General features: G+C 38.8%; 1 protein-coding gene across 5 annotated transcripts in view; it reads left to right on the top strand.

Annotated features, from left to right (window-relative positions):
• Positions 1-23,889, top strand: part of TTC29 (tetratricopeptide repeat domain 29) — a 266,130-nt gene that overhangs the window by 230,235 nt on the left and 12,006 nt on the right. The window contains exon 12 of one of the 5 annotated variants that reach the window (XM_055276062.2): positions 11,352-11,549. The exons of the other annotated variants lie outside the window; for them this stretch is intronic. Coding sequence (XP_055132037.1) covers positions 11,352-11,374 — 23 coding nt within the window. The 3' untranslated portion in view covers positions 11,375-11,549. Of the gene's footprint in view, positions 1-11,351; positions 11,550-23,889 lie in introns of those variants that run through there. 5 annotated transcript variants of the gene reach the window in all.

The following is a 23,889-nucleotide window of genomic DNA, read 5'->3' as shown; positions in this document are numbered from 1 at the left end:
TCCACCCAATCTTTGATAGTATTGTATTAAGACCTTTGTTTTAACCCCACCAGTTTCCATTTTATTTCTTAATAACCATCTAAAGATTTCTACCTTGCTGGGATGAATCCTTTGACTTTTTGCCTTTCCCTATTGTCTTGTTAATTAATCTTATGTTTTTATCAGCATCTGTAAGACCCATGAAGGGAAGCTGAGACAGCAAACTTGATAAGGCTTCTTGAACTGTTGTTCAGTTTTACAAGAGTGACATCACATTGGGTGCCCATGTAGAAAGGGCCCCCTTAACGACAGCATTTACCATGACCTGGTTAACAGGCACATTCAGTGGTGAATATCCCTGTCATGATAAAGCCAGTCGCCCAACGCTTACATAGAAAGTATATCAGCTGTCTCATCTAGGGTGTGCCACTTGGCATTTATAGGTGGAGTTAGACTGTCCCCCTTCTTAGGGTAAGAAGACTTACACTGGCTTTTATCCAAGCTACCAGGCTGGCTATTCGCTCAAGAATAACCTCCTGTGTGTTTTGACCATGTATACCCATTTATAATTGTTCAGTAGTGAGCCGTGGGTCCTCCATCAATGTGTTCGTCCACTCTGCAGTATTTAAAACCAAAGATACTGTCGCTAAGTTAGTCACTCTCATAATCCATTTTAGTAAAGGTTCCTCAAAAACCTGATGATGCCCATCGACAAAAGAAAAGGAACACTTGCTTCACACTGTACCCTCTGGTTTGAAGAGTTTTTTAGTTTCTCCCTTCCCCCACGTTGACTACCTTCTTGGTAACCAACCACAGGTCTCAGAGGTATCTTCTGTTGTCCCTGCATCATTTTGCCTTTAGCGGAGTGGCTTTGAGTCCAGGGGCCTGAGCTCAGACTAAAATATAAGTTTGGTCTAGCATTAAGGTCCAACCCAGCATTCTCTTTTAATTTCATTTTAGCTATTGCAGATAACAATAACCAATGGATTGAATATTTTGCTTTTTTCTTATTAGTTTGCATTTCCTTATGCATGCATAACTCCCTGGAAGTTAGATCCATCTCTAAATTCCAATGATAACTTTTACCTTTAGTGACTGATCTCAACACAGCTGTGGCTTTGTACCATGGGTGACCACGTGGCCACTGAGGAATCAAAGATTCCTCAACCCCCACCCTTTTATTCTTTCTCTTCCCAAGCCATATGTTTTCCTGAGCCTGGACCAGTCTAGCAGATCCCATCACTGCCACCAATTGTTCAGGAAAAACTCTCTCAAACCGTGTTTTTCCTCTACTTTCACACTACAGCAATCATCAACATAGAAGTCTTCTGTGACCAAATGTATTGGTTTTTTTCCCCATACACCAAGCAGCAGACACCAGCTCGGTGTCCCACAATTCAATTCCAACACTATCTACCTGGAGATAGCGTCAAATCCCCCAGGTTGAGGGTTCAGTCCCCAAGACTGTCTCCCACACCCCCAGGCACCTGTTGCAAGTCCTGGAACTTCTGACAGACCAGTTTCAAGTTGGGGTTCCCCTGACTCCCTCTTTAGGTTTAGTTAATTTGTTGGAGTGGCTCACAGAACTCAGGGAAACACAACGTTTACCGGTTTTATTATAAGGACATTGCAAATGTTACAGATGAAGAGATGCATAGGGTGAAGTATGGGGGAAGGGGCGCAAAGCTTTCATACCCTCCCTGGGTGCACCATCCTCCAGGAAACTCCACGTATTCCACTACCCAGAAGCTCCCTCAATTTTTAATTATACATAAAGTCAGTAATAGAGTGACCTTATTGCCACTTCTTGCTGGCTAAAATTCTACCTATAAATCTCAGATAATGAGACTATACTCTCCTACCTCTTTTGGTTTGCAATCATATTATAGAAATAAAATAATAGAAAATGTTTTGAAAAAACTGACCAGTCATTTGACGTAGAGAGACACTAGGATTTAAAAGTTTTGTAGCTCTTCTTTGGCCAGTTGTCTAACATTTCTTCTTTAGTTATCCAATGTTTCCATTTATTAGAAAGAAAGGCTTTCTTTATCATTTTTTCTTTAAAAAGATGAGGAAATATTTCAAATCATTGGTGCTATTCTGGCTACAAATTAAGTTAGAGAGTCTCATGAATATTAATATCTGATTTTTTAAAAAATTACCCCACTGATGCAGTGAAAGAGACCCCCATAATCTCTCAGACAAAAGTAGATGTCTAGGTTACACTGAAAAGATGTTTTGTTCGCACACTAATAACAGCCTTGCTTATTTCAATATTTATCTGAAAATCATTAACATAATACTTCCATTTCCCCAAGCTCTTATTTAAGGTGTTGAGAAAGCCACTCAAAGAGACATTTTGAGTAGGCATTTGTCATCCTTAAGATGAAAGCCAGTTGATTTTAAATAATAAGTCACCTATTTCTATAGCCAGACAACACACTAACATAAAGTAGGATAAGTATGTAGAATTATTTCTAAGTAACAGGTCTAATCAGATTTAAAAATATGCTTCTTAAAGTCCATAAAATGTTACCATATTATATTTTCAAGGGAAACAAGTTTGATATTAGGTTAGTGACTGCCATTATTTCATACAAGCTCATTAATTTTTTCAGTTGTGATATATATATATCATATACATACAGAAGTATATCAAACATATATGTATTTTATCTAGATGTTCAAAAATTAATCAAAATATGATGCTAAATTCTTTTTTTTTTTTTTTTTTTTTTTTTTTTGAGACGGAGTCTCGCTCTGTCGCCCAGGCTGGAGTGCAGTGGCGCAATCTCGGCTCACTGCAAGCTCCGCCTCCCGGGTTCACGCCATTCTCCTGCCTCAGCCTCTCCGAGTAGCTGGGACTACAGGCGCCCGCCACCACGCCCGGCTAATTTTTTGTATTTTTAGTAGAGACGGGGTTTCACCGTGGTCTCGATCTCCTGACCTCGTGATCCGCCCGCCTCGGCCTCCCAAAGTGCTGGGATTACAAGCGTGAGCCACCGCGCCCGGCCAATGCTAAATTCTTTAGCATGTAACGTCTATACTAAATAAGAAGGTTCCAAATCTAGGCTCATCACTCCCAAATTTACACCCTCTGCCTGTGACTATCAGGAGTAATTTCAAGATATCTATAGTCACTGTTTATAGCCGTAAAGAAAAAATTCTGTCTCCCAAGACTCCCATATGCGCAAGGTTCTCCACATATCCTTTTTTTCTGACCTCATCTCCCAAATCTCCCCAACTACTGAGATCCTTCCTGTGAACCCCTCAGAAACTCAGGCCAGGCAAGGCAAAAATCCTCCACCTTTCTCCCACTACTCCTTTGGCTGCCTTGTGCTAATTGAAGCCTGGTTGTCCCCCAAGGATGCCGTTTCCTCTACAGTACTCTCAAGTGATGACTCTTTTCTCTCCCATGTCCTTTGAGACCTTTGGGCCTAAAGTTATGACAGGTGGTCTTGACTTTATTGCCACTTCTTGCTGGCTAAAATCCTACCGATAAATCGCAGGTAATAAGGCTATACTCCTCTTCCTCTTTTGGCTTGCAGTTATCTGCCTCGCTGTCTTCCTTATTCATTCCTTGAAGCTTTTAGCTCCTGGTCCTTTGTCACTCCATCTCCACACCAGCTAACTTTTGGTCATTTCAATCTTACATGATGATCCTTCCAATATTTTCTTCTCTCACTTCCTTGACCTCTTCTCCTTCAATGGTTTTGTCTTCTACCATATCTTACCTACTCATTCCCGTAGTTAAACCCAAAACTTTTCAAACTACTTCATTGCCCTCCACAAAGCCAATTTTAAGCATCCCATTCTTACAGGTTCTTTCAGTTCACTTTGCATAATAAATGGCTCCTACCAACATGTGTCATCAGTTGATCCTACTACCTTTTCATTTTCCTTTAGTTTCCTCATGCCCATATTTCTGTCTAGTGTTTATAAATTCCCAGCAGATTAATCTTTGGGAACAAGAAAAGGAATCCTATGAATTATCAAAAATTCCCCAAATCATGAGTTATTCTTAAAATACTTCCAATAGTCTTCCTACTCTTTACATATTATTATATATTTTTAAAGTCTATAAGCCCAAAGCCATAGATATTTGAAAAAATATTAAGCTTAGTAAAATTTAAAAAGAACAGTGACCCATTACCTATTTTCGAATAGTAGAAAATGCCAGCAAATATTATTGGATGGTATTTTGAATACCATAACATTCCCATCTCCTAGCAGTTTAACAGTACTACTCAGAATTACATATCAAAAACACAAACATATGGATTTATTTTGTTTCCAAAACTTGTTACTTCTGGAAACATCACTCATAGGAGTCATATGAAGTATACTACTCATGTAAGCTGATTAACAAGTATTTGCAAGAATGACTTACCATTAGCAGATGACATTGCTACAAACACATACAATGTGGCAGCAGCTACAAGCAACACTAACTGGCTGGACCATGGCTATTTCTCTCCGACATGCTCTCATTATGGTTCCAGGAATGCCAACCTTAACTTTGATTCCCAAGTGTCAGCATTTCCTGCTCTTGCTTTCAAATTGGCACAAATGGATTTCTTCAAAAGTAACATCTTTATGTTGATAATCTCTAATCCTCAGAGGAGAATTTTAATATTTTACCAATTTTCCCAATTTGTCAACTTATTATTTTCTCTGGGACCCAGATTTTGAAAAACATACGTTTTCCTGAGAAATCCCAGAAAGAAATTGCCACATACACACTACTTTCTTTTAGCAGCTTAAACTCTGTGGTCCATTCTTTGTCCCTCTTTCTTCCTTATACTTGCCTAGTGAAACCATAACACTAGCTAAATACAACTCTCTCTCTGCTCTCTGTTTGCACTCTTACAATTGAATGTTTCTGAAGAAAAACATACAGCTATGCAATGCTAGCTGGTCTCATTTTGAAGTTGTGATCACTAACCTCAAGTGGGCCCTTAATGCTAATCCCAATCACTATATTTCCCTGGTTCATTCTCTCTCCCTCTCTCCCAGTCAACTATTTCATATTTTGTCTTCTTTACTCAACCCTCCAATACCTCCTCCCTATATTTGCTCTCAATTAATGACCCTGCTTCCTATTTCACCAAGAAACACTCAAAAGATAATGACCATAAGGTATCACTATGATATCTACCCACCTACCTACATCTCTGCTCAATATATATTCTCTCTTTTTACTAAGGATTAACCGTCATGCTCCCAGCATAGGCCAGTTTCTCTACCAGTGTACTATATGTCATCCATTCTCATTTACTCAAAGCCATTACCTCCAATAATTCTCCGCTCTGCATCAAATGATCTGTAGATCATTCTCATCAGCATAGAAAAATGCTATGGTTTCTCCTGTTTTTAAAGAATAGTTTTCACCCTCACAATCTCTACCAATTACTATTCTATTTCTTTCCTCCACTTCATGGCAACACTCTTTAAAAGAATCATCTGCATTGGTTCTTTGTCTAATTCTTCCCTTCCTATTCTTTCCTGAATCCACTCGGATCAGGTTTCCAGTCCTACCTTCAACTGAAATTGCTGTTCTCAAATTCATCAATGGCTTTCGCATCGCCAAACACAGTAGTCATTTCTCAGTCCTCTTCATCTTATTTGACCCATCAGCAACAATGAACAAAGTTGATAACTCCTTTCTCATATAAATTCTTCCTTCACATGGCTTACAGGATACCATACTGGCTCCTCCTTCCTCACTAGCTGCTTCTTCCCAACATCCTCTGCTGGTTCCACTTCATTTGCTTGAACCTTAACTGTTAGAGTGACACATGGCTCAATCTTTAATTTCTTCTTTTTGCTATTTGCATTCATTCTCTAATTATTATATCCAATTTCATGACCTTAAATATTATCTATTCACTAATAATTCTCAAAATTATCTATCCAGCCTTAAGATTTCTCTTGAATTCCTCACTTGTATACATAATTCCTACTTGATATCTCCACTCGAATAGTTAATAGACACCTCAGACTTAGAATGGCCAAAATCATACTCTAATTCACCCAAGTTAATCACTTAGGATAATGCCCTCCAGCTGCCTCCACGTTGCTGCGAATTACATGATTTCATTCTTTTTTATGGCTGTGTAGTATCCCAGGATTTAACATTATTATAGAGAAAGAAACAAGATACTATACAAGATATGGAAAAATATGAGAATGTATACTTGTTTACATAGATATACATGTTCAACTGAAAAATCAAGAAAAATCCAATGAAAACCCTTATAAAAATAAGATAACTTGGTAAGATATGTGAGTACAAAGTTAATATGTAAAGAATAATACTATTCTAGCTTCTGCTTGTAGAATCCATGAAAGAGTGTCAATCCCACCTAATATGGTTTGGCTTTGTGTCCCCACCCAAATCTCATCTCTAATGGTAATCCTCATAATCCCCACGTATCAAGGGAGGGTCATGATGGGAGGGGATATGATCATGGGTGCAGTTTCCCCCAAGCTGTTCTCATGATAGTGAGTTCTCATAAGATCTGATGGTTTTTTTTTTGTTTTTTGGTTTTTTTTTTTGAGATGGAGGCTCGCTCTCTCACCCAGGCTGGAGTGCAGTGGCGCAATCTCGGCTCACTGCAAGCTCCGCCTCCCGGGTTCACGCCATTCTCCTGCCTCAGCCTCTCCGAGTAGCTGGGACTACAGGTGCCCGCCACCACGCCCGGCTAATTTTTTTGTATTTTTAGTAGAGACGGGGTTTCACCGTGGTCTCGATCTCCTGACCTCGTGATCCGCCTGCCTCGGACTCCCAAAGTGCTGGGATTACAAGCGTGAGCCACCGCGCCCGGCCTGATGGTTTTATAAGTGTTTGACAGTTCCTCTTTCACACTAGCACTCTCTTGCCTGCCACCATATAAGACATGCCTGCTTCTACTTCTGCCATGATTGTAAGTTTCCTGAGGCCTCCCCAACCCTGTGGAACTGTCAGTTAATTAAACATCTTTTATTTTTTTATAAATTACCCAGTCTCAGGCAGTTCTTTAGAGCAGTAGGAAAACAGACTAATACACCACCTTTATAACAAAACAAACTTTTTTGAACCCATTGGACATCTGATTTCACAGAGCAGACATCCAAGCTCTACAATCAAAAATGAAGAACATGACAACATGCCTTCATAAAAAAATTCTGCATGACAAAATATATGATAAACAAGTTTAAAAGATAAAAATGAACTCGGAAAAAAGTATTCAAATGTCACAAAGAGTTTATCTCCTTCATAGATCAATAAACAAAAGAACAATCCAGTTTTAAAAAGGAAAAGGAAAAGAGAGTTAAGCGAAAAGTCAACTTTAATGTGAAAAGTGCTGAACTTTACTCATGTTAGGAGAAAAGTAAATGAAAAATGTAGGAAGCAATTTTTCAGCTATCAGATCAGCAAATGTTTGATAATGCAATTTATAGGTTACTATAAGATGACATAAGATCTCCCACATATTATTAGTGAAAAGAATAGATACAGCCTCCAAGGAGAGTAGTTTGGCAATATCAAAATGTAGAATGAAAAAAGCTTTGGCCCAATAATTCAAAGTTTTTACAATAGACGTACCAACACATTCATTCATTCAACAACTATTTATAATATATCCCTATGTGCCTGGCATTGGCTGAGGGAGGCACTGGGGATACAGCAGAAAACAAAACAAAGTCCCTTCCTTCAGAGAGATGATTCACTAGAGGGCATCTAGACAGATATATATATCCTCTAAACAGATATACACACGTATATACACATACACACGTACATTTTAGCACCCAATATTTTATATATAATCATATATATATATATATATAGTGAGAGAGAGAGAGTAGTAGTAGTAGTAAAAGTAAAATGTTATATTAAACTAAATAAATAAATAAATTGGCCCCATTCCATCATTCCCTGTCCCTGTATAAATGGGGCAATTTTATTTTAGATAGAATGGATGGGGAAGACCTTTCAGGCGAGGTGATATTTCAGGAAAGTAAAGGAAGGAGTGAACCATATGATTATCTTGGGGGAAGCAGTCCAGGCTGGAGGGCAAGCAAATTTTAAAAGCCTTACATATGTGTAGGGGTTGATTTTCAGTATTACAAAAGATTGCAAACAACTTAAATGTTCAACAGGACACTTAGTGACTGGTTAAATTATGGTACATTCCTACGTGGAATCTTTTTTTTTTTTCTTTTTTTGATATGGGCTCTCACTCTGTTGCCCAGACTGGAGTGCAGTGGCACCATCTAGGCTCACTGCAAGCTTTGCCTCCAGGTTCAGGTGATTCTCCTGCCTCAGCCTCCTGAGCAGCTGGGATTATAGGCGCCCACCACCTCACCCGGCTAATTTTTGTATTTTTAGTAGAGATGGGGTTTTGCCATGTTGGCCAGGCTGATCTTGAACTCCTAACCTCAGGTGATCCACCCACCTCGGCTTCCCAAAATGCTGGGATTACAGTCATGAGCCATCGCACCTGGCCCTATGTGGATTCTTGTTCCAGTTAGCAATGAATGAAGCAACTCCATATGTACTAAAAGAGAATTATCAAGATAATGAGAAGATGAGCTTGGCAGTTTCTTACAAACTAAATGTACTCTTGCCATATGATCCAATAATTATGCTCCTTGGTATTTATTCAGCTGAGTTAAAAACATGTCTACATAAACACCTGCACACTAATTGTATAGCAGCTTTATTAATAATTGTCAAAACTTGGAAGAAACCAAATGTTCTTCAGTAGCTGAATTAATAAACAGTGGTACATCCAGACAATGGAATATTATTCAGCACTAAAAAGAAATGAGTTATCAACCTATGAAAAGATATGGAGGAATCTTAAATGCATATTACTAAGTGAAAGAAGCCAGTCTGAAAAGGCTACATATTATATGATTTCAACTCTAGGACATTCTAGAAAAAGGCAACACTATGGAAAAGATTTTTAAAAATCAGTGGTTTCAGGGAGGGAAAGATTAATTGGCAAAGCACAGAGGATTTTTAGAGCAGTGAAACTATTTTATGATTCTGTAATGGGGAGTACATGTCATTATATATTCTTCAAAACCCAAAGAATGTATAACACCAAAAGTGGACCCTAATGTAAATTACGGACTTTGGGTGATAACGATTTGTCAAGGTAGGTTCATCCATTATAAGAAATGCACCACTCTGGTGCCAGATGTCAAAGTGTGGGAGACTGTGCATGGTATATGGGACTCTGTACTTTCTGCTCAATTTTGCTGTAAACCAAAATTGCTCTAAAAAATAAAGTATGCAAAAAGAGAGAGAGAATGATATCCAATACATATTGCTTCTGAAAAAGTACAGAAATGTGTGCATAGTATGGTGACATTCATATAAATATAAAACATAAATTGATATTATATATTTTATATAAATATATATCATTTTATCTTTTTATAAATGCATGGAATGTATCTGAAAGAGTAAGAAACAGTAACAGTGGTTGCCTCTAGAGGAGAGGAAGTAAGTAAGTGGGATCAAGGATTTCAAACAGATTTTTCACTGTCTACCCTTTTTTAAAAATGTACCACGTGCATGAATATCTATGCAAAAATTTTTTAATTTTTAAAGAAAGGAATATGATCCACAGAGGATAATTACAGAATTCTTAGGGCCTATTATTTTCTTTACTCTTTCACAAAAGTTAATAAAGTTCTGTAATAATGTCAATGCAAAGGAACTGTTCTATTTAGTTACTCTTCCAAGTTCAAACCCTTATATGAGTAACACTTAGTTTATATTTTATAGTTTAGAAAAGGTAAGTCATCAGTAATATGCATAAAGCAGTAGATTCCCCTTAACATCGTTCCAAATATGCTGTCCATATACCATCCTCATGAAAAATATCACAAAACCTTGAGCAAGATAACAGGTGTCAAAAAGAAAAGAGTACTTTTATGACAATATTTGAAAAAGAAAACAGGCCAGTCTGAGTAAGAGGTAACTGGGTAGGAGATGTGAAGGTAGATGCTGAGTCAACTATTTTTTTCTTTTTGAGACAGAGTCTCACTGTATTGCCCAGGCTGGAGTGCAGTGGTGCAATTTTGGCTCACTGCAACCTCTGCCTCCCGGGTTCAAGCAATTCTCCTGCCTCAGCCTTCTGAGTAGCCGGGATTACAGGCGTGCACCACCACACCCACCTACTTTTTGAATTTTTGGTAAAGACAGGATTTCACCATTTGTCCAGACTGGTCTGAAACTCCTGGCCTCAAGTGATCCACCCGCCTCAGGCTCCCAAAGTGCTCAGCTGAAATTTTTTTATACATGGCTTAGACCTGGCATGATGGCTCACACCTGTAATCCCAAACATTTTGGGAGGCCAAGGCAGGAGGATCACTTGAGGACAGGAGTTTGAAACCAGCCTGGGCAATATAGCTACACCGCTGTCTCTAAAATTAAAATAAAAAATTAGCTGAGTTTGGTGGTACACATTAATAGTCCTAATTATTTGGGAGACCGAGTTGAAAGGATCACTTGAGTCCAGGAGTTGCAGGCTGCAGTAGACTATAATTGCACCACTGCACTCCAACCTGGGCAACAGAGTGAGATCCTGACTCTAAAAAATATAGAATAGGTGTATAGGTGTAAGGGGCTCTATTCAAGTTGATATGTAATTTACTTAGCTTTCCCAATGTGTGGAATGAAATGCTCTACAATATTGGAGCAAATCAACACTTTAAACAATACAGGCTATTTGGTTTTTTTGTTCTCAAGTTTCTTAGATCAGAACATGGCAAGAATGATGCAGGCAAACACCTTGATGAAAGATGGATAGACGGGCAGACAGATATAATGGACAGATAGATATAAAATAGACTTTTCAGTGATAAGACAATATAAAGTTTTCTTCAACCTAATTTAGTCACGTGGAATTAGCCATAAAAGTAGCCTTTTTTCCAGTAACTTTTTTTGAAACAAAGTATCACTCTGTCACCTAGGCTGGAGTGCAGTAGTGAGATCTCTGCTCACTGCAGCTTTGACCTCCCCAGGCTCAAGCAATCTTCCTACCTTAGCCTCTCAAGTAGCTGGGAATATAGGCATGGGTCACCACATTGGCTAATTTTTAAAAATTTTTTGTGGAGACAAAGTCTCACTATGTTGCCCAGGGTGGCCTGGAATTCCTGAGCCCAAGCAATCCTCCTGCCTCAGCCTCCCAAATTGCTGGGATTACAGGAGCGATCTACCAGTCTGGCCTTTCCAGTAATTTTTATCATCTGAATAAGTATCGTCATATCTTTTAGTAGCATCTCATTCACTGAAGTATAGTTTATATAATGCCTTTCCAGGAAAAATATGTTTGGTTTTAAGATACAGTACTTTTTTGTCCCTACCACAGTGCAATCAAAACAAAGAAGTTAAATTTGAAGGAGGCAGATTATTTGAGTAGAAAGGATACACAATCTTCCAATGGTAGTATTCCTTCTCTCTTCTCCCCTCTATGCCCATATATACTCCAGTTACACTGACTGCAATGGGGAAAGTTGACTCAGTACTTGTAAACTGCATAAAAACCACAGAATCCATAAAAATTAAGGTAAGTCATATAGCTGAAATCTTCCTCCATTAAGAAAGGAAGGAAAAACAAGCATGTATTTCTTTGAACTTAAAGAATTATCTTAAATTATTTTAAGAAGCTGATGGCCAGGCATGATGGCGTGTAATCCCAGCACTTTGGGAGACCAACGCAGGCGGATCACCTGAGGTCAGGAGTTCAAGACCAGCCTGGCCAATGTGGTAAAACCCCGTCTCTACTAAAAATACAAAAATTAGCCAAGTGTGGTGGTGGGCACCTGTTATCCTAGCTACTCGGGAGGCTGAGGCAGGGGTATTGCTTGAACCCAGGAGGTGGAGGTTGCAGTGAGCCAATTCGTGCCACTGCACTCCAGACTGGGTGACAGAGTGAGACTCTGTCTCAAAAAATAAAAAAAAAATAAAAAAAGAAGTTGAACATAAAAATCTCATTTCTTCTCCAAAGCATTTTAGAAACTGTGACTAAAAGTTTAGACTTCTACTTGTAAAAGGAGCAAATAATATATTCAAGAGGAAAATCAGTTCTTAAAAATTATTTCTTTTTTTATAATTTCAACTTTTATTTTAGATTTGAGGGGTACATGTGCAGGTTTGTTACTTGGATGTATTCTGTGATGCTGAGGTATGCAATAAATAGATCCCATCACCCAAATTGCAAGCATAGCACCCAACAGCTAGATTTTCAATCATTGCCTCCTTCTCTGCCTCCCCGCTTAGTAGCCCCCGGTGTCTATTTTTGTCATCTTTATGTCTATGAGTACCCAATGTTTAACTCCTACTTGTAACTGAGAACATGCAGTATTTGGTTTTCTGTTCCTGCATTAATTCACTTAGAATAATGGCCTCCAGCTGCATCCATGTTGCTGCAAAGGATATGATTTCGTTCTTTTTGTGACTGCATAGTATTCCATGGTGTGTATGTGTACCTTTTCTTTATTCAGTCCACCATTGATGGGCACCTAGGTTGGCTCCATGTCTTTGGTATTCTGAACAGAGTTGCAATAAACATGTGAGAGCATGTCTTTTGGTACAGTAATTTATATTCTTTTAGATATATACCTAGTAATGGGATTTCTCAGTTGACTGGTAGTTCTGTTTTCAGTTCTCTGAGGAATCTCCAAACTGCTTTCCACAGTGGCTGAACTAATTTACATTCCCACCAACAGTGCATAAGCATTCCCTTTTCTCCACAGCCTCACCAGCATCTGCTGTTTTTTCACTTCTGAATAATAGCCATTCTGACTGGTGTGAGATGGTATCTCATTCTGGTTTTGATTTGCATTTCTCTGATGATTAGTTATGTGGAGCACTTTCTCATACATTTGCTGGCTCTTTGTATGTCTTCTTTTGAGAAGTGTCTATTCATGTCATTTGCCCACTTTTTAATGGGGTTTTTGTCTTTTGCTCATTGAATTAAGTTCCTTATAGATTCTGGGTATTAAATATTTGTCAGATGCATAGTTTGTGAATATTTTCTCCCATTTGTAGATTGTTTGTTTACTCCGTTGATAGGTTATTTTGCTGTACAGAAGCTCTTTAGTTTAATTAGGTCCCACTTGTCAAATTTTGTTTCTACTGCAATTGTTTTGAGGACTTAGTCATAAATTATTCCCAAGGCCCATGTCCAGAATGGTGTTTCCTGTTTTCTTCTAGGATTCTTATTGTTTGAGGTCTTACATTTAATTTTTTTTCTAATGGAGTTTTGCTCTTGTTGCCCAAGCTGGAGTGCAATGGCATGATCTCGGCTCAGTAACCTCCTCCTCCCAGTTCAAGCGATTCTGCTGCCTCAGCCTCCCGAGTAGCTGGGATTACAGGCGTGTGCCACCACACCTGGCTAATTTTTTGTATTTTTGGTAGATACGGGGTTTCACCATGTTAGCCAGGCTGGTCTCAAACTCCTGACCTCAGGTGATCTGCCTGCATTTAAATCTTTAATTCAGGCCAGGTGCCATGGCTCATGCCTGTAATCTCAGCACTTTGGGAGGCTGAGGCGGGTGGATCGCTTGAGCTCAGGAGTTTGAGACCAGCCTGGGCAACATGGCAAAACCCTGTCTCTGCTAAAAATACAAAAATTAGCAGGGTATGGTGGTGCAAACCTGTGATCCCAGCTACTGAGGTGGCTGAGGAAGGATAATTGCTTGAACCCAGGAAGCAGAGGCTGCAGTGAGCCGAGATTGTGCCACTGCACTCCAGTCTGGGAAACAGAGTGAGACCCTGTCTCAAAAAAATAAAAATAAAAATAAAATAAAATAAAATAAACCTGTAATCCATCTTGAGTTACTTTTTGTATATGGTAAAACGTAGGGGTCCATTTTTTTTCTTCTGCATATGGCTAGCCAGCTATTCTAGCACCATTTATTGAAAAAGGAATCTTTTTTCCATTGCTTATTTTTGTTGACTTTGTCAAAAATCAGATGGCTGAAGGTGTGCAGCTTTATTTTCAGGTTCTCCATTCTGTTCCATTGGTCTATGTGTCTGTTTTTGTACGAGTACCATGCTGTTTTGGTTACTGTGGCCTTATGGTATAGTTTGAAGTTGGGTAGTGTGGGACCTCTGGCTTTATTCTTTTTGCTTAGGATTGCTTTGGCTATTTGGGCTCTTTTTTGGTTCTGTATGATTTTTAGAATTGTTTTTTATCCTTTTGTGAAAAATGATGTTGGTAGCTTGATAGGAACAGCATTGAATCTGCAGGTTGATTTGGAAATTATGGCCATTTCAACAATATTTATTCTTCCAATCCATGAACATGGAATTTTTTCCATTGGTTTGTGTCATCTATGATTTCTTTGAGCAGTATTTTGCAGTTCTCCTTGTAGAGATCATTCAGCTCCTTGGTTAGATGTATTCCTAGGTAATTGTGTGTGTGTGTGTGTGTGTGTGTGTGTGTGTGTGTCTGTCTATTGTGAATGGGACTCTGTTCTTGATTTGACTCTCAGCTTGAATGTTATTGTTGTATAGAAATGCTACTGATTTTTTTACATTGATTTTGTATCCTGAAACTTTACTGAAGTTATCAGTTCCAGGAGCCTTTTGGCAGAGTCTTTAGGGTTTTCTAGGTATAGAACCCTATCATCAACAAAGAGAGATCGTTTTATGATTTTCCTATTTGGATACTTTCTATTTCTTTCTCTTACCTGATCGTTCTGGGTAGGATTTCTTTATATAACTAATTTTTATGTACTTATTAAAGAGTTGTCCATAGATCTTGCTGTTGAATTTTTTTAATCTGGCATTTCAAACCCACAGCTTTGTCTTTACTATATGTCCTTTGTACTCTCATATAAGCTTTTAAGAATAGATGCATTAACTCACTCTGTCTGTCTTTCAATAGACATCTAATGGTCACCTTCTGTGTGCCAATCAACTTTATTATGTCATATTTTTAAAGTAAATCATAAGCTGCAGACTGTTCACTCAGAAAACACTATGTATATACTAGCTCTAAGACATCATGCAAAGTACTACAGATACAGGGACAAATATATTAGTTTTCAAAAGAGAAAAGTTTATAATCTGAAGATTACAAGGAAGTAGTGATTATGTACTAAAATTCTAACCACAAAAATTTCTCCAGAAATGACTTCAACTTAGCAGTCAAAATGTATACACATTTGTATCATGTGCACGTTGAGTGTTGAGAAAACATGCTCTAACACAGAGATGCTCTGCTTTTCTGTGTCTTTTCATATTTGACCCACCAATTATGCTATTAAAGAACCTGAGTCCTACCATGGAAACCCAGCAGACTATTTTTATTGGGACAAGCATTTAAATGCATTTAACTGTATTCTTTTAAAGTTAGTATTTGTTTTGAAATTCTGTGTCCCCTACTAAATTAATTGTTTTAAGAAGTTGTACATAAAAACCTCATTTCTTCTCTGAGGGTCATGCACTAATTCAGAGAGTTGTGCCATGATTGCAGATTAAACTTCCCATGCCCTTCCTCAGCCATGTACCTCTGAATCTATCTAATTTGAACACAGTTACAAACTGCACCCAAGCACCTATCCCACAAATGTGTGCTTTTCACTTGGATTCACAATGAATATCTGTTGAGTGTGTGACAAATGAGTAGAGATTATCACTTGTGACTGACACAGTGTATATTCACCATAAACCATATTGCTACCAGAAAAGCAGTTTTAAACTTGCATCATTCTGAGAGTGGAGTAGCGTGAATCTCTGTCTTATTCATTATTGTACAAGCAGAGTCAAAAATATGCTTAGTCAAAAGAGTGTCTACTTGGTTTGCTGTTGAGTTCTACAAAACACATGACATAATGGGCCAGAGCCAGTCTAAGTGGCATTTCAGGAGTCTTTGAATATGATTTTTATTTCTCATTGTCCTCACTTTCTCTGAAAAGAATTACTGATAGCCTTTCCATGTGATATCTTGGCTTTTAGGAGTATTGTTTCATCTATTTTTATGACTTAAGCTTACATTTGTTAACTGTAATTTTTGCTTTATGTAACATAAAAAAATCTGTGATATGATGCCCCATGAATTAACAACAATGGCTGGACCAAAGACAAGAAATCTTTTAAAAACAAATGTTCACATTAAATACCTTGGATAGGTAGGTCTTCTGGGGGTTTTTCTTTAATGCAAGAAAAGTACACCATTCTGTTTTCAGAAATAGTTTCTTTTAGGTTTATACTGAGCTCATCTAAAGTCGTATTACATAAGTAAAGGCTTAGTCTGTACATTAGTATTTTACATCTTAGAGACTTACTTACTAAATCCTTTTTTGATCAATCTGATATTGAACAGATCTATATTGATTTCTTCTACACATGTTTATGGTATTTATTTTTATATATCTAGGATTAAAAGCCAAATTAACAAGTATAATCCATTTTCTCAGTGATAAAGAAAAGTCTTCTAGTACTCTTAGATACATTCATCTAGGGACAAAATCCTAAGTGAAGATGTTGTAATAAATGGATCAATTTATTCAATCACTGGGCATGAAAACATTAGCCCTGGGAAAGCATTTTCCTCTAAGCACTTTAGCTACCGAGTTTCACTTATGTGGTACCAAATGATTTGCATTTTTAGAGAAATTTCATGTCTGCAGTGAGCTCCAATGAAAACATGAATAAATTGCTTTTTTTTTTCTTTTTCTGACTTCATGAAGCTGAATCCATTAGGGGTTGAATCAAAGTATAATGAAATAAAGGCAACAACTTACATGATGGAAACTAGATTTGGTTTCTCACTAGTCCAATCTCAGTTGTCATGGCCTACATGTCAGATTAGTGGTTTTCAGGGAGATCTCTGGAGTATATGGCTGTTTTCTTAACTGCTGCATTAGGAATGGTCTCTAAAAGGCAAGAAAGTAAATAGACGAACAACTATTAAGAACTAAATAGGTTTGCTGCAGTAGTTCTTGCCACAAAGTCAAATAAATCAGTCTTTCCAAGCCTAACGCTATACACTTGCCTAAGAGGTTTTCTTAAGACTCACCTTACTTTTGAATTCATTGAAGTGAGAATGAGCACAAAAGCTATGAGGATGGATTTAAGATCCAAATTAACCTGGATTTGATCTCCAGTGAAACAGTTATCAGCTGTGTGAGATTGAGCAAATTAATCTCTCCAACCTTTTGTTTCCTTATCTGTACAAAATGAATAATAATACCTAGAGCATAGGGTGGTTGAGAGATTGAATGTCATTTTTCATAAATAGAAAAGACAATCCTAAAATTTACATGGAACCACACAGACACACACACAAACACACACACTCACCCCAATAGCCAAGGCAATGATGAGCAAAAAGAACAAATCTGGAGGCATCACACTACCTGACTTCAAAATATACTACAAACTGATAATAATTAAAACAGCATGGGGGTGGAGCCAAGATGGCCGAATAGGAACGGCTCCAGTCTACAGCTCCCAGTGTGAGCGACGCAGAAGACGGGTGATTTCTGCATTTCCATCTGAGGTACCGGGTTCATCTCACTAGGGAGTGCCAGACAGTGGGTGCAGGACAGTGGGTGCAGCGAACCGTGTGCGAGCCGAAGCAGGGTGAGGCATTGCCTCACTCGGGAAGTGCAAGGGGTCAGGGAGTTCCCTTTCCTAGTCAAAGAAAGCGGTGACAGACAACACCTGGAAAATCAGGTCACTCCCACCCTAATACTGCACTTTTCCTATGGGCTTAAAAAACGGCACACCAGGAGATTATATCCCGCACCTGGCTCGGAGTCCTACGCCCATGGAGTCTTGCTAATTGCTAGCACAGCAGTCTGAGATTAAACTGCAAGGCAGCAGCGAGGCTGGGGGAGGGGTGCCCGCCATTGCCCAGGCTTGATTAGGTAAACAAAGCAGCCAGGAAGCTCGAACTGGGTGGAGCCCACCACAGCTCAAGGAGGCCTGCCTGCTTCTGTAGGCTCCACCTCTGCGGGCAGGGCACAGACAAAGAAAAAGACAGCAGTAACCTCTGCAGACTTAAATGTCCCTGTCTCACAGCTTTGAAGAGAGTAGCGGTTCTCCCAGCACACAGCTGGAGATCTGAGAACAGGCAGACTGCCTCCTCAAGTGGATCCCTGACCCCCGAGCAGCCTAACTGGGAGGCACCCTCCAGTAGGGGCAGACTGACACCTCACACAGCCTGGTACTCCTCTGAGACAAAATTTCCAGAGGAACGATCAGGCAGCAGCATTTGCGGTTCACGAAAATCCGCTTTTCTGTATCCACCGCTACTGACTCCCAGGCAAACAGGGTCTGGATTGGACCTCTAGCAAACTCCAACAAACCTGCAGCTGAGGGTCCTGTCTGTTAGAAGGAAAACTAACAAACAGAAAGGACATCCACACCAAAAACCCATCTGTACATCACCATCGTCAAAGACCAAAAGTAGATAAAACCACAAAGATGGGGAAAAAACAGAGCAGAAAAACTGGAAACTCTAAAAAGCAGAGCACGTCTCCTCCTCCAAAGGAATGCAGTTCCTCACCAGCAACGGAACAAAGCTGGACGGACAATGACTTTGACGAGTTGGGAGAAGAAGTCTTCAGACAATCAAACTACTCCGAGCTACAGGAGGAAATTCAAGCCAAAGGCAAAGAAGTTAAAAACTTTGAAAAAGAATTAGACGAATGTATAAATAGAATAACCAATACAGAGAAGTGCGTAAAGAAGCTGATGGAGGTAAAAGCCAAGGCTCGAGAACTACATGAAGAATGCAGAAGCCTCAGGAGACCATGCGATCAACTGGAAGAAAGGGTATCAGCGATGGAAGATGAAATGAATGAAATGAAGCGAGAAGGGAAGTCTAGAGAAAAAAGAATAAAAAGAAATGCACAAAGCCTCCAAGAAATATGGGACTATGTGAAAAGACCAAATCTATGTCTGACTGGTGTACCTGAAAGTGACGGGGAGAATGGAACCAAGTTGGAAAACACTGTACAGGATATTATCCAGGAGAATTTCCCCAATCTAGCAAGGCAGGCCAACATTCAGATTCAGGAAATACAGAGAACGCCACAAAGATACTCCTCGAGAAGAGCAACTCCAAGACACATACTTGTCAGATTCACCAAAGATGAAATGAAGGAAAAAATGTTAAGAGCAGCCAGAGAGAAAGGTTGGGTAACCCACAAAGGGAAGCCCATCAGACTAGCAGCTGATCTCTCAGCAGAAACTCTACAAGCCAGAAGAGAGTGGGGGCCAATATTTAACATTCTTAAGAAAAGAATTTTCAACCCAGAATTTCATATCCAGCCAAACTAAGCTTCATAAGTGAAGGAGAAATAAAATACTTTACAGACAAGCAAATGCTGAGAGATTTTGTCACCACCAGGCCTGCCCTAAAAGAGCTCCTGAAGGAAGCAGTAAACATGGAAAGGAACAACTGGTACCAGCCACTGCAAAATCGTGCCAAATTTTAAAGACCATCGAGGCTAGGAAGAAACTGCATCAACTAACAAGCAAAATAACTAGCTAATATCATAATGACAGGATCAAATTCACACATAACAATATTAACTTTAAATGTAAATGGGCTAAATGCTTCAATTAAAAGACACAGACTGGCAAACTGGATAAAGAGTCAAGACCCATCAGTGTGCTGTATTCAGGAAACACATCTCACGTGTAGAGACACACATAGGCTCAAAATAAAGGGATGGAGGAAGATCTATCAAGCAAATGGAAAACAAAAAAAGGCAGGGATTGCAATCCTAGTCTCTAATAAAGCAGACTTTAAACCAACAAAGATCAAAAGGGACAAAGAAGGCCATTACATAATGGTAAAGGGATCAATTCAACAATAAGAGCTAACTATCCTAAATATATATGCACCCAATACAGGAGCACCCAGATTCATAAAACAAGTCCTGAGTGACCTACAAAGAGACTTAGACTCCCACACAATAATAGTGGGAGACTGTAACACCCCACTGTCAACATTAGATAGATCAACGAGACAGAAAGTTAACAAGGATACCCAGGAATTGAACTCAGCTATGCACCAAGCAGACCTAATAGACATCTACAGAACTCTCCACCCCAAATCAACAGAATATACATTTTTTTCAGCACCACTCCACACCTGTTCCAAAATTGCCCACATAGTTGGAAGTACAGCTCTCCTCAGCAAATGTAAAAGAACAGAAATCATAACAAACTGTCTCTCAGACCACAGTGCAATCAAGCTAGAACTCAGGATTAAGAAACTCACTCAAAACCACTCAACTACATGGAAACTGAACAACCTGCTCCTGAATGACTACTGGGTACATAACGAAATGAAAGCGGAAATAAAGATGTTCTTTGAAACCAATGAGAACAAAGACACAACATACCAGAATCTCTGGGACACATTCGAAGCAGTGTGTAGAGGGAAATTTATAGCACTAAATGCCCACAAGAGAAAGCAGGAAAGATCCAAAATTGACACCCTAACATCACAATTAAAAGAACTAGAAAAGCAAGAGCAAACACATTCAAAAGCTGGCAGAAGGCTAGAAGTAACTAAAATCAGAGCAGAACTGAAGGAAATAGAGACACAAAAAACCCTTCAAAAAATTAATGAATCCAGGAGCTGGTTTTTTTAAAAGATCAACAAAATTGATAGACCGCTATCAAGACTAATAAAGAAGAAAAGAGAGAAGAATCAAATAGATGCAATAAAAAATGATAAAGGGGATATCACCACCGATCCCACAGAAATACAAACTACCATCAGAGAATACTACAAACACCTTTACACAAATAAACTAGAAAATCTAGAAGAAATGGATAAATTCCTTGAAACATACACCCTCCTGAGACTAAACCAGGAAGAAGTTGAATCTCTGAATAGACCAATAACAGGCTCTGAAATTGTGGCAATAATCAATAGCTTACCAACCAAAAAGAGTCCAGGACCAGATGGATTCACAGCCAAATTCTACCAGAGGTACAAGGAGGAACTGGTACCATTCCTTCTGAAACTATTCCAATGCACAGAAAAAGAGGGAATCCTCCCTAACTCATTTTATGAGGCCAGCATCATCCTGATACCAAAGCCGGGCAGAGACACAACCAAAAAAGAGAATTTTAGACCAATATCCTTGATGAACATTGATGCAAAAATCCTCAATAAAATACTGGCAAACCGAATCCAGCAGCACATCAAAAAGCTTATCCACCATGATCAAGTGGGCTTCATTCCTGGGATGCAAGGCTGGTTCAACATACACAAATCAATAAATGTAATCCGGCATATAAACAGAACCAAAGACAAAAACCACATGATTATCTCAATAGATGCAGAAAAGTCCTTTGACAAAATTCAACATTTCATGCTAAAAACTCTCAATAAATTAGGCATTGATGGGACGTATCTCAAAATAATAAGAGCTATCTATGACAAACCCACAGCCAATATCATACTGAATGGGCAAAAACTAGAAGCATTCCCTTTGAAAACTGGCACAAGACAGGGATGCCCTCTCTCACCACTCCTATTCAACATAGTATTGGAAGTTCTGGCCAGGGCAATTAGGCAAGAGAAGGAAATAAAGGGTATTCAATTAGGAAAAGAGGAAGTCAAATTGTCCCTGATTGCAGATGACATGATTGTATATCTAGAAAACCCCATTGTCTCAGCCAAAAATCTCCTTAAGCTGATAAGCAACTTCAGCAAAGTCTCAGGATACAAAATCAATGTACAAAAATCACAAGCATTCTTATACACCAATAACAGACAAACAGAGAGCCAAATCATGAGTGAACTCCCATTCACAATTGCTTCAAAGAGAATAAAATACCTAGGAATCCAACTTACAAGGGACGTGAAGGACCTCTTCAAGGAGAACTACAAACGACTGCTCAATGAAATAAAAGAGGATACAAACAAATGGAAGAACATTCCATGCTCATGGGTTGGAAGAATCAATATCATGAAAATGGCCATACTGCCCAAGGTAATTGATAGATTCAATGCCATCCCCATCAAGCTGCCAGTGACTTTTCACAGAATTGGAAAAAACTACTTTAAAGTTCATATGGAGCCAAAAAAGAGCCCACATCGCCAAGTCAATCCTAACCCAAAAGAACAAAGCTGGAGGCATCACGCTACCTGACTTCAAACTGTACTACAAGGCTACAGTAACCAAAACAGCATGGTACTGGTACCAAAAAGAGATATAGATCAATGGAACAGAACAGAGCCCTCAGAAATAATGCCGCATATCTAAAACTATCTGATCTTTGACAAATCTGACAAAAAGAAGAAATGGGGAAAGGATTCCCTATTTAATAAATGGTGCTGGGAAAACTGGCTAGCCATATGTAGAAAGCTGAAACTGGATGCCTTCCTTACACCTTATACAAAAATTAATTCAAGATGGATTAAAGACTTACATGTTAGACCTAAAACCATAAAAACCCTAGAAGAAAACCTAGGCATTACTGTTCAGGACATAGGCATGGGCAAGGACTTCATGTCTAAAACACCAAAAGCAATGGCAACAAAAGCCAAAATTGACAAATGGGATCTAATTTAACTAAAGAGCTTCTGCACAGCAAAAGAAACTACCATCAGAGTGAACAGGCAACCTATAAAATGGGAGAAAATTTTCGCAACCTACTCATCTGACAAAGGGCTAATATCCAGAATCTATGATGAACTCCAACAAATTTACAAGAAAAAAAAACAATCCCATCAAAAAGTGGGCAAAGGACATGAACAGACACTTCTCAAAAGAAGACATTTATGCAGCCAAAAAAACACATGCAAAAATGCTCATCATCACTGGCCATCAGAGAAATGCAAATGAAAACCACAATGAGATACCATCTCACACCAGTTAGAATGGCGATCATTAAAAAGTCAGGAAACAACAGGTGCTGGAGAGGATGTGGAGAAATAGGAACACTTTTACACTGTTGGTGGGACTGTAAACTAGTTCAAAAATTGTGGAAGTCAGTGTGGCGATTCCTCAGGGATCTAGAACTAGAAATACCATTTGACCCAGCCATCCCATTACTGGGTATATACCCAAAGGACTATAAATCAATCATACTGCTATAAAGACACATGCACACATATGTTTATTGCGGCACTATTCACAATAGCAAAGACTTGGAACCAACCCAAATGTCCAACAATGATAGACTGGATTAAGAAAATGTGGCACATATCCACCATGGAATACCATGCAGCCATAAAAAATGATGAGTTCATGTCCTTTGTAGGGACATGGGTGAAACTGGAAATCATCATTCTCAGTAAACTATCGCAAGGACAAAAAACCAAACGCTGCATATTCTCACTCATAGGTGGGAATTGAACAATGAGAACACATGGACACAGGAAGTAGAACATCACACTCTGGGGACTGTTGTGGGGTGGTGGGGAGGAGGGAGGGATAGCATTAGGAGATACACCTAATGCTAAATGACAAGTTAATGGGTGCAGCACACCAACATGGCACATGTATACATATGTAACAAACCTGCACATTGTGCATATGTACCCTGAAACTTAAAGTACAATAGTAATAAAAAAACAGCATGATACTGGCATAAAAATAGAGTTATTGACCAATAGAACAGAATAGAGAGCCCATAAATGAACCTACACATGTATGTATGGTCAATTGATTTTCGACAACGGTGCCAAGAATACACAATAGAAAAAGGACAGTTTCTTTAATAAATGATGCTGAGAAAACTGGATATCCCTATGCAGAATGAAATTTGATCCTTAACCCACATCATATGCAAAATCAATTCAAAATGAATTGAAGACTTAAACATAACACCTTACACTGTCCCTAATGCTGCTAGAAGAAAACATAAGGGGAAAACTATGTGTCATTGGTCTAGGCAATAACTTTTTAGATTTGACC

Source organism: Symphalangus syndactylus, chromosome 4 (genome assembly GCF_028878055.3).
Source record: "Symphalangus syndactylus isolate Jambi chromosome 4, NHGRI_mSymSyn1-v2.1_pri, whole genome shotgun sequence".
Lineage (NCBI taxonomy): Eukaryota > Metazoa > Chordata > Mammalia > Primates > Hylobatidae > Symphalangus > Symphalangus syndactylus.
This window is presented reverse-complemented; position numbering and strand designations above follow the sequence as displayed.